This window comes from Rhipicephalus microplus, chromosome 1 (assembly GCF_043290135.1).
Source record: "Rhipicephalus microplus isolate Deutch F79 chromosome 1, USDA_Rmic, whole genome shotgun sequence".
Classification (NCBI taxonomy): domain Eukaryota; kingdom Metazoa; phylum Arthropoda; class Arachnida; order Ixodida; family Ixodidae; genus Rhipicephalus; species Rhipicephalus microplus.
In genome coordinates, this window is record NC_134700.1 from 167,116,380 (window position 1) to 167,128,721 (window position 12,342).

At 43.7% G+C, this 12,342-nt stretch overlaps 1 protein-coding gene across 2 annotated transcripts in view; it reads right to left on the reverse strand.

Moving 5' to 3' along the window:
• The window catches only part of Fancd2, a 76,627-nt gene that overhangs the window by 29,215 nt on the left and 35,070 nt on the right, over nt 1-12,342 (reverse strand). For both annotated transcript variants that reach the window (XM_075887595.1, XM_075887596.1), the window contains 3 exons: nt 5,676-5,801; nt 2,943-3,159; nt 1,960-2,068 (listed from right to left, as the gene is read on the reverse strand). In XM_075887595.1, coding sequence (XP_075743710.1) covers nt 1,960-2,068; nt 2,943-3,159; nt 5,676-5,801 — 452 coding nt within the window. The remainder of the gene's footprint in view (nt 1-1,959; nt 2,069-2,942; nt 3,160-5,675; nt 5,802-12,342) is intronic.

The following is a 12,342-nucleotide window of genomic DNA, read 5'->3' on the forward strand; positions in this document are numbered from 1 at the left end:
TCGCCTCCGCCGGAGTCGTCCTCCCTTCTGTGGTGGGTGCGGGGGGCCGGGCCGTCGCTATCCGAGCCGTGGTGGGTTAGTTCTCGCACGGTTCGGTGGGCCTTCTCGTTGAGGTTTTGAGGGATGGTTGTGTCTTCGATGTTTAATTCCCCCATGTACGCCGGGATCCACTTGAGATATTTGGGTACAATTTTGCCGTTCCGGAAGTCTTCTGCTCTGCAGTTCAGGATTTTGGCTGCTTCGGTGGAGACCCATCCCTTTGAGAAATTCCTAATGGCCATCTTGGAGTCACTGATTATTAATCTGTCGTGTTTTTGACCATTGACTACAGCCAGTGCAATGGCCATTTCTTCCGCTGCCTCTGACGATCTGGTCCTTACGGAGCCCGCGGTCAAGGTCTTCCCTTTTGTGTCTATGACCGCCATTGCGAAGAAGGAGCCATGCACAACCCTATTACTGATATGTTTATTTCGGGAATACCGGGTGGCGTCAACAAAAAGCACACCCTCCCGCATGCCGTGGTTTTTAAGGATCATTTTCGTGCGGCTTTTTCGTCTCTCAACGTTGTGTGCAGGGTGCATATTTTTTGGGATGTTTTCCGTAATTATCGCGGACAGGACGACCGGGTGAATCTGCGCCTTGGGACCTTTCCGTGGTAATTAATGCAGATCTTTTCCATGATTTCTCTACCCACCATGGTTCCAGACAATCGTTCGAGTTGCGCTATCCTTTGTGCTTCAGCGATCTCGTCCAGCGTGTTATGTACTTCGAGTTGTAGCAGCCTTTCGTTCTTTGTGTATTGCGGTAGACCCAGCGCAGCTCTGTACGCTTTTTCAATCAGCGCGTCGACTTTGTCTTTCTCGGCTTTGTTCCAGTGGACGAACGCCGCTACGTACGCGACATGACTGATTGTGAAGGCCTGGACGAGTCGTACAACGTTTCTTTCTTTAATGCCCCTTCGTTCATTGGATACTCTTTGTATTAGCCTAACGGCCGCCAAAAAGTGTTGCAGAGCCCCTTTAAAGGAACATGTTAACCTCAAATCAATCCTTCATTTTATTAAGCTTGTTATGACGGTTTATATGATTTAAGTATAATAAATTTTAAAATGTTATGTATCTTGCAGGTTATCACTCGGATACTACCGAAACTACTAATCAAAGTTGTTTCAACTTCGTTTCAACGAAAAAAAAACGGCATTTGCATAGAGCCCCTATTTAAATTCAAAATAAATATCGTGCAGGTTAATTAGGTTATAATAAATATTCCCTTTTTTTATATGCCATACATACTACTCGAATTCGATTCGAAATTATTCGACCAAAATCACTATTCGCTTCGACCCCGAAATTCACTATTCGCACAAGCCTAGCAAAGACCTTTACCATGTCCATGTGTGCACGTTGCAAAACTGTAAATACTGAAGTCACCACTGTACGTTCTTATGTATCTGCTACCGAGCCTCGCCCCTGGTTTTTTTTAGTCGCTTTAGCTCATCAAACAGATTTAGACTTTACAGTTACTTGTCCTGTGCGTCCCACATTCTGCTTAGCACCTTTCTCTCCATTCTGTCTAAAATACTATTGTTGACTCAGGTATTGTCTTTTTATTAACCTTTCGTATGTGGTGCCGGCAATTCTGAATTTCAAGTGCTCATTTCACCCTACTCAGTTCCTAGTAACAAGTTCATGACCTTAATAGTTCAAACTATCAGAATGAAATGTAAATCATTTCAGTTTTGTTTTGTTTTTTCCCCCAAATACAGTAAAATACCCCCTATGGCCCGGATGTATCCATTATATGACCTGCAGCATATAATTCTAATGTCTTCTTTTCTACACCTATCTGCCACACAATCCAAATTAATATGGCACACACTGCTCCACGAGGCCAACAGGTTATGTTAGGCATAATACCTTACTACCGACAAGCATTATAGTAGCAATGAACGAATGCTACCTTGCAGCCACTTCTCGAGGCACTTTTGAAGCTCAACAATTCGGCGGATTCGGTCTACCATTTTCAATCTCGTCTGCTCATCACGCAGAGCACAGAACCCGTTCACAAGCTGCGCATAGAATTGGCAAAACACAGGCACGGTTAGTCAAGCCAAATAATAATGAAGGCACTTGCAACATGCAAATAGCTTCATTACATCTGAAAGTTCATTATAAAGAAACATCCACAACATTGTACCAATAGCAAGGCTTATAATTCAATGACTTCATTATAACCAATCATTTGTAGTATCCAGATTTCTTATATTGATGTCCGACTACATGTCCTTGAAAGGCGAAGCGCTGCCCTAGGATGACTCATTACTCATTATTCTGTAGAGGCTAAAAATAAGAATGACTGCCTGACTGCTTTTGCATAAATCCCAGCCTTTACTTCTTCCACTGTGAAATTGTATTCTGCAATTTTTTCTACATGTTAAACAGTAACTCATGTAGAATGAAGGCCAGACACTCAATAGACTGGCTTCCACTGCACGAATATGAAAAAAATATATATATATTATATACATATGGTGGTAACAAACTGGCAGAATATTTTTTTGAAACGAGCTATACAAGCTGAATCTGTTACGCAATGTGACCATCATACAAATGAACACACAAAGGACAAGGTAGGAAACATGACACACAAACATCCATTTCTTTTCCCTTGTACTTTCCCACACTGCTTTCCCTAAGCCACAATCATTCAATACAAAGTGTCATGCAGACTGACGGTATTGAATATTTCTGACATTACCAAGCAACAGCCGGACTTTACAATGCCTTCGTAAAACCTAACACCACGATGAGAAGAAACAGGAATTGGGCTGCGAGTGCCAGTTTTTTTTAACCTTGTACCTCTGTTTCTATAATGAAAGTAGACATCTCCATGACTATTGCAGCTCTCATGTACATATGAACTACATGCCAAAAGCAACTCACCTCTCGGAACCAGTTGACACAGTAGAAGGCCGCAGAAATAACAATATTGCGCTGCTCCATAGAAAGTGTGTGAAACGAATTGCGCGCATCAGAAGCGGGCATTTTCACCGGACATCCGAGGAGGGCATCTATGCCATCCAGGGCCTCACCACTGGTCGTCTGCTCCGCAATGCGCAGCAGACGAAACAGGGAGCACAGCGTGAGCAGAGAACGGTGTCTACAAGGAAAAAAAATCAATGCTAGTGTTAACTTCTTAGATGTGCTCTTAAGGAATGCTAAAATGAGTCGCACAAACTGCGAAAAACGCAGCATGAATGAAAGAGACCACGCTGCACATTTTTTCAAGAGGACGGTTATTTGGATATCGAGAATGATAGGTTAACATATAGAGTGAATGCAAAAACATCTGTTTAACATGAATGATTAATTCGGTCAAGACAGACTCTGACAGCCACCCCTGACAGCTGCCACTTACAGGTGTGCATAGACTTACATGCAAGAGGTGACGAAAGAAGGAAATTTGGTTGCATGCTCGGTCCTTGCGGGTGGCAAGTTGTTTTTCCGTCCATTTTATTTTGTTTACATCTCTATCTCAATTACTGCAGTACACTTAAAAACAGCATAATTAATGTGCCCTGTAACTTGCTAGACTTAATAATAATAATTATGATATCTGGGATTTAGCATCCCAAAACTGCAATATGATTTTGAGAGACTCCGTAGTGAAGGGCTCTGTAAATTTTTACCACCTGCGGTTCTTTAAAGGGCACTAAAATCCAAGCACTTTGCCAGACTTCAATATCTTATAATTTTCATTAAGGTAGTGTCAAACAAAACAAACAGTCAAAATTCCTTTCCTTCATTCAAGAAGGAAATGACGTTTCTTTGAATATAAAACAATTACATGAATGACACTTTAACCGATGACATGAAAACGTGCACAAATGACATAGCAGAAATTATAACTCAGAAAATATTAAAGGAGCACTGACATCAAATTTACTCATGCCAAGATTTTTGCGTCAGCGAGTAGCAATAGACCCCGTAGCAGTGATTCGCGACCTAAAACGCAACTTATGGATGAATAACTATCACTTTTATTGATTTCTATTACTGGAATCTAGCACTATTCAAAAACGGCCGGCAATCCCGTCAATTTTAGTGCTGGGAGCACCAGCAGTGGCGCTACCTCGCGGTCACTTCCAGATTACGCCACAGCTGACCACTTTTCTACAGAAAAGAGTGACGTCAGGCTCAGCTGCTCCGCAATAATTTCGTCTGCTGGGCGGACATCAGCCATGCCTTGTCACCTGCATTGCTGTCGTCGCCGTAGAAAGTGTCGACTCGGGTTTAATACGATAGTCTGGAGCTTGGAATCCCCGCGATTCACGGCGTCGTGAATTATTTATGCTTCGATTGACCTCTTGCACGACAGTAATTCCGAAATGGACGCCGTTCCAAGCAGCACTGCAAAGGTGCCCGAGGATACACGCTTCAGCCATGTTCGCTCGTGTGTCTCAGTAAGCTATATTGGTGTGTTTTGGCACGCAAAGCATTCAGGTATATGCAGAGGGGTCAGTGCAATATAGCTATCGCGAATGAGCATCAGCGGAGAAATAGAATACGTGTCCTGCTTGTCAGGTTCTTTTTAGCGCCTACAGATGCCCCCCCCCCCCCTATCCAGCCTCTCGCGGTTGACACGGTATTACCACTTTTACATGGACGCAAAATCTACAGATGAACTAAAATTCAACGATACCTGCATGTTACTTGTTAGCGATAATATCTGACTATACGCTCTTCCACTTTTGACAGCTTGTGGTCATGTTGATGTGTAACACATACGTCATAAGAAAACACACCCTCATTGTGCTTTTTCTGTGCTTCGAACTAGATGACTGCAACTCACCTGCAACTCACAAGGATTCCCCGACATGCTGACCGACAAGCACACGTTTAATCATGCTCTTTTCTTTCGCAATTCTTTTAAAGGTGGTTTTTATCTTGATTATTTCACGAAATCATTCAAACCGGTGCGATGAAGATCAGATGCGACGAGCCACGGCCAGGTCACACTGCACCTGAAACACTTTTTCAAGTGACCATGAAATGGATTCACTAAAAGAGCTTATTGCCTCACGAATTTAATGCGGCAAAAATTTTAAGTATCCATCTAGCAGAAACGGAGTTACAAATATTTGGCGCACGCTGCAATTGCATTCTCTCTTCTCTCGTCCCGATGAAAGCGCTGGAAGGTAAGCAAGGGAGCGGATGGCATGCGCAACGGAAATATATCACGCGCATTTCGTGACCTTGAGCACTTTTTTTTTTCTTTGAATACACAGCTTTTTCAGTGTAATCGCATATATACGCATGAACAACTCACAGCCTCCCACGGGGATCCCTGTAACAATCAAGCACGCCATGTTCAAATCGGCCAATGGCTAATACACGGCCTTCTACGAGTGATTTTTGAGCGTCTTCCGTCCTTTGTCGAGAGACGAGAAAGCAATCTTCAGCTGACTTTGATCATTTATTGTAAAGTACAGGCCGCATACTGCGCTATAATATTAATAATATAATATTATTCTAACATAATAATATCGCGTGTTCTCGAAAGCCTCTACAACCGATCGGCAGCGTTTTCTGACCATGCTCGAAAAGTGTTGCAGGGCCTTGTTAACTTATCACAGAGTTCAAATCTATGGGACATATGCACACAGGATCACGTACTTGCTCTTGGGCTTGAGTTGCTGCTGCTGTGCCTTTTCGCTAAGCAGCAGAGGAAGCAAATTAAGGGCAATCGCTCCTTCAGGCAGGTTGTCCAAACCATAGCACAACTCATTCCGAACTGGTTCACTGGAAGAAACAATAAGAGTTGCAAAGCCAAATGATGTATGCTAATTACAGACACTTGAAGTTTTTTACCTGCCTATAAATTTCTTGGAGAAATGAAACAATTTCTGCTGGGCGATTCAACCAATAGCTGCACACAACATTGTTTTTCCAATACCACCAGCCGATCAATCCATGTAAAGGAATGCTGACACATTGCTTTTCACAAGGCTTGTGGGAATAGTGAATTTTGGGTTCGAAGCTAATTTGAAGCAAATGGTAATTTCAGTAAAATAATTTTGAATCAAATTTGAATAGCATATATAACACATAAAGAAAAAAGACATATTTAACATAACGTAACTAACTTGCACGATACTTTTTTTTAATTGAAATAAAGCATCTATGCAAATACCTTTTCTTTTTTTTTTTCATTCAAAGGACGTCGAAACAACTTTGAGTAGTAGCAAGATTTTACTCATAGGTAACATTTTAAAATTTATTACACGTAAAGCATATAAGCCAGCATAACAAGCTTTCAAGCTTATGATTAATTGATTTGAGGGTGATATGTTCACTTAATTTTGAAGTAGAAATTGGCGGCAGAGCGGATTTACCCTGAACAGCTTTCACGGCTTAGTATACACTGCAGTGAAACCACCTTTAGAAGGAGTTACACGTGGACTGATATACAGCTATTAATTCATTGCGAATACTTCCAAATTTTCAATAATTGAATTTCGAATCGAAGCGAACTCAAGTACTCTACTACTTGCTTGAATATTCGAAGCATTCCAATATTTGCACTAGCCTACTTTTCACGTGCAACAATTTGCAAGCAAGCTGGTATGCACTGGATTACTCCATAAATATAAGGATCATATTTTTGATTGAAAGAGGATGAAACGAGGTTAAACAGAAACCTATCTACCCAAAGTGCCAGGCAAACTGCAAAGAATGGTTTTGAAGGCTAACTCCGGCGATTTTTCGTGGTCAGTGGATCTCGATGAAATTCACTGGGTATCTTCATTTGCATGTTTGCACCATTCATGACAAACTGCAGGGTTGAGCATTTTGCAGATTCTTTTCAAATGAATTTTATAGATACCTTCCCAAGGTCCACCTCGCTTGCCAAAATTGATGGCAACACTGTGTGTGTGACGTTGATTTTTGCAAGCAACGGAAGTGACGAAATTGATGTGCCACTGCAGCGTCTGCTTGTCTGTCATGGACTGTGTGTTTGGCTCGTGCTTTCTTGGTTGAGTGTGCAGTTTCCTTTTTCGTGGGGGTGGGCGTGCGATGGGTGGCAAGTGGTGTTGTGTTGTGGGCCGCGCATGATTCGGCATATACATTCACCATTACAGCGTAAATGTTTCAGCCGATCGCTACAGATACAAGCTTGAATGATGTGGACAAGTTATGCCATCTGGCGGCATTATGTGCAACCAGGCAAGCAAATATAAAAATCTGTTCTGCTTCATCGAAGAGGAATGATAATGCTCGTTGACCTCCAAATGTGTCCAAATTGTGGCTGTCATTGTTTGACAGCTCCGAGGAGCTTGTGCATGAGGCCCGATCAGTCACAAATATGATGAGGCATTGTTGGCGTGGCGACCAATCTGCAGAGCATCTGCTCTTTGCGGCTTTCGCAGTTTTCGTATTCTGCGCTGGCAGGACCGGCATACTTTGCAGGATTTCCGATTTTGGCGAAGTAGTAGGTCATACGCAGACAGTGCACTCGTTTGCATTTCAGTTTCGGTATTGCAGTCTTTTTCTTATTAAAAATTATTTTCAAATTTGTTGAGTATTTCAGCTATCGGGTGCGTGAGAAGGGTGTCTCAGGAACATGAAAGCACCATAACCCTGACATGGTAAAAAAAATCACCGGAGTTGGCCTTTAAAACAATGTTGGTAGTCATGCTAACTCTGCATGGACACCAAAGGAAGTTTGACTGCATCCACATAGTTCCACCTGACAGGCAAGCACAGCAACAAAAGTAAATCTGTGTGTCACTAGCTATACTACTTTTTTTTTTTTCAGACATGTAACAGGTCAGCATAAAAGAAAACAAGTCAGAAATATTCATGATACCTGGACCACTACAAGTAATCATCAAATGACCTACTTCAATATCGAAGTTAATTACCTCACGAATTCATAGCCCCCCAAATTTTTTTATTACGCAAAGTTAGTAATTTGTCCGACACTTTAACTCTATCATTACCACGCCTATTCAAATCTATCACCAGTGATCGACGTTTTTGGATCGTCAATTTGGTGTTAAATTTGTCATGCACCCAGGGCTTTTTAGTAAGTCCAAATACTCAACTTTCAGAATCAATTTTAATTTGCCCATTTTAATAACGTAGTAATTTTTGTCAGACCTTTGTGCAAACCAATGTGCGTGCATTGTTTGAAAAGTGCACTAAGCTGGCGAGGCGAATTTGACAGGAGTGTGTGCCCCTTATTATGCTGCAGTATCATCGAAGTTCTGAAATGAAAATAATCTTTGCAAGACAAATATTGAATTAAAGTGTCACCTTTGCAGTTTACACTATCTTGAGCAGTACTAATTGCCAGAAATTCATGCCAACTATGCAATAGAGATCTGTTTCTAGGAGTCGGGGAAAATTTGTTCTACAAAATATATTTACGAAGGTCCACCGCGTGTTGGAAGTGTTGAGGTGGCCTTCTCTGACAGTTTACAGCAGTCTTGGTTTTGCTTGCATTGTTATTTTCAGACACAGGGTGGTCGCATTAAATGTCAATAGTCGCTCCTATGACGTCGTCGTCACACGCGCATGGGCACGCACCAGCGCTACAAAACACATGCGCTGCTGAAAATTGTCTTTCAACTCCACCTGAATTGAATGAGGACGAGAATAACAGCACCTCAGCTTCAAGTTTTATGGCCATGATGTTTTGCCTCAGCCTGAGACATCCGCAGTCGTTCATGGGTTTGTTTTGTTTACATCCTCAAGTTGCCTCCGCCGCGACAAGCGCGTACAGCTTCTGACCACTGTGCACAATCTTGTAGCTACTCTAGTTACATGCATTGTCCACACTTCACAGGAGCGCGGTGTGCTGGCGCTAGCTGCAGAGGTTCTCGTAATGACAAGAAAGCTCCCGGAGCACATCTTGGCCCCGACTACGGAGCAGTGCGAAAACTTTTAGAACTGCACATGGTATTGTCCTTTTTTATTACGATATGCGCAAAAATGCAATGAAGTATGCTTGGATGCATATATTGGAACGCCTACCTATGCGGAGTAAGGTGGTTCATGGAAAGAGGTGACGCTAGATGAAATGGTAAGGTTTATTGGACATCTCATTTATAGAGGGATTATTCACATGAGGGGTATCCATCTATATTGGAACACCTGGAGACTCTTGTAGCAAGACAACAAACATTTACTCAGAAAAGTGTACGAGTACAATAGTGTCTCACGAAAAACCATGCAACGCTTCACCACATAGCATGAGCAATGAAGCAGCACCCAGGTTCTGATTTTCCTTGTCTATTTAAAGATAAATATGTTGTACAGCATTAATCATTTTTTTGTACTTTTCCTGGGTTATTTATCCACAAAATGTATATTCTGAATTTTTTTGTTTTCATTATTTTTTACACATGTAGTGTTTTTATTGAACTGTTTACCAGCTAGCAACCATAAATTCCACACTTTTCAGATTTTTATACATTCTAAAATAGTTTTCCTGCTCTACAACATATATTGTTTAAAAAGAGCATTTCATTATGCAAAGTTTGGTATGCTGCAATATGCGCTGGAGCACATTTCAAACTGGAAAACATGATCTTCCTGATACATATAAAGAACAACCATTTTAGCGCAATAACGAAAGAGTTAAAGACCCAGTAAACAACCCCCGGGCCACAATGTGTGATAAAGCGATAACGGCCCCCTTGTATGATGTGAACATGCTCCCGCAAGAATGTTGTGAATAAGTACTGTAATAAGGAAGTTACAGGAAGAACTGTGACAGTCAGAACAGTTATTTGAAACTAGGTAGGAGCGTAGGCCTAGCCAGCGATAGCAGCGATAACGTCCGGCGCGAGTGTCTCGTGCTTAGCACTGACGATGTGTTTTCCGAGCTATGTACGACCCACTACATTCATCATTACATAATTCCCCCTCGCTGAAGATGGAGCCAAGTAGGTGTTCTAAGGTGTCGTGAGAACAAGTGGTTCGTGATACGGTTTGAGACGATCCACGTGTACGATTTCGCGTCCTCGGCGACGCAGGTCCGGGGTAGGCGTGAGGGGTTCGATGAGGTAGTTGACAGCGGAAGTTTTCTCTATGACGCGATAAGGCCCATGGTACCTGCTGACGAACTTTGTAGATGTACCAGGAGCAGCAGTGGGAGGCACCCCCAGTCAAACAAGAGAGTTGGGCGAAAACTGGTAGTGGGACCGTCCATCGTCATGACGAAATTTTCGTAGCCCTTGTTCTTGTGTTGTAAGGGCGCGAGCTAATTGTCGACATTCTTCCGCATACCGAGCGGCTTCGGAAACTGGTGTTCCTTCAGATGAGTTGGGTCGGTAAGGGAGAATAGTGTCGATTGGAGATGATGGCTCTCGACCATAGAGTAAAAAGAAGGGAGAAAAGCCTGTCGTCGCTTGAGGTGCCGTGTTGTAAGCGTACGTTACGTAAAGAAGGATAAGACCCCAGTTGGTGTGGTCGGAGGCAACATACATAGAAAGCATGTTGCCAAGAGTGTGGTTGAAACGTTCCGTCAAGCCGTTTGTTCGTGGCTGATATGCGGTAGTACAGCGGTGAATCACAGGGCATTCAGCAAGAAGTTCTTGAATAACATCCGCGAGAAAGACGCGGCTTCGGTCGCTCAAAAGTTCACGTGGAGCGCCATGACGCAGAACAAAACATTGCAGGAGGAAAGACGCGACGTCACGTGCCGTCGCGGCTGGTAGAGCTGCCGTTTCTGCATATCTTGTGAGATGGTCGATCGCTACAATTATCCAGCGATTCCCACCTGATGTGTATGGCAGAGGACCATAAAGGTCTATCCCAACCCGGTCGAATGGTCGCACTGGGCACGGTAACGGCTGCATTGGTGCAGTAGGACGGCTAGGATCGTGCTTGCGGCATTGGCACTCTGTGCAAGATCGAATGTACTTTTGAAGGAATGTGTACATGCCGCGCCAATAAAAGCGAAAACGTAGCCTGGCGTAGGTTTTAAACAAAACGGAGTGTGCACACTGCGGATCGGCATAGAAAGCAGCACATATGCTAGCACGGAGATGCCTGGGTACGACGAGTAGCCATTTGCGGCCGTCAGGGTGGTAGTTGTGGCGATAAAGTATTCCATCACGAATGGCGAAGTGAGAGGCTTGTTGGTGTAGCGCTTGAGATGGCGGGTGGACGAGTGTTTCAGATAGATCTTTGCGCTGCTCCGCAGCCATGTCGATGGGTCCTGATAGTGGAAGTAAGTTGTCTTGGATGGAGACACTTGCAATATCAGCAGAAACAGGCGAACGCGAAAGAGCATCGGCATCGACATGCTTTTGGCCTGAGCGATAAATGACATGGATGTTGTACTCTTGGAGCCGTAAAGCCCGCCGTGCCAAGCGTCCGGATGGATCCTTGAGGGAGGATGACCAGCAAAGCGCGTGGTGATTGGTAACAACATCGAAAAAGCGGCCGTACAGATAAGGCCGAAATTTGGTAATGGCCCAGATGATCCCTAGGCATTCTTTCTCAGTTACCGAATAATTTGCTTCTGTTCTTGTAAGAGTGCGGCTCGCATTCGCAACAACATATTCTTGGTAACCAGGCTTTCGTTGGGCGAGTACAGCGCCAATACCGACACCGCTAGCATCCGTGTGGATTTCTGTGGTAGCACTTGAATCGAAATGTCGCAGTATGGGTGGTGTTGTTAGCAGTTCAAGGAGCTTCGCAAAAGCACTGTCGCAGGCTGGAGACCACGCAGATAGATTGCGGTCTCCCTTAAGTAGGTCTGTCAGAGGTGCTATGATCGAGGCGAAATCCCGGACGAAGCGGTGGAAGTATGAGCAAAGCTGAATGAAACTACGCAGCTCCTTGAGAGACGCGAACCTCGGGAACTCGCTAACAGCACGTAGCTTAGCGGGGTCAGGGAGAACGCCATCCTTCGACACGACGTGTCCGAGAACGGTCACCTTGCGTGCTCCAAAGTGACACTTTTTCAAGTTTAGTTGGAGGCCAGCTGCAGAAAGGCAGCGTAGAAGCTGTTGCAAGCGACGAAGGTGCGTGGGAAAATCGGGCGAGAATACCACCACATCATCTAAGTAGCACAAACACGTGTTCCATTTGAGGCCTCGTAAGATAGTGTCCATCATGCGCTCAAATGTTGCCAACGCATTGCATAGGCTCAATGGCATCACATTAAATTCGTATAAGCCGTCTGGCGTAACAAAGGAAGTTTTTGGTCTATCAGCCAGATTCATGGGCACTTGCCAATACCCAGAGCGTAGATCAAGAGAGGAAAAGAACTCTGCACCTTGTAAAGAGTCGAGGGTGTCATCGATCCGAGGCAAAAGATAAACAT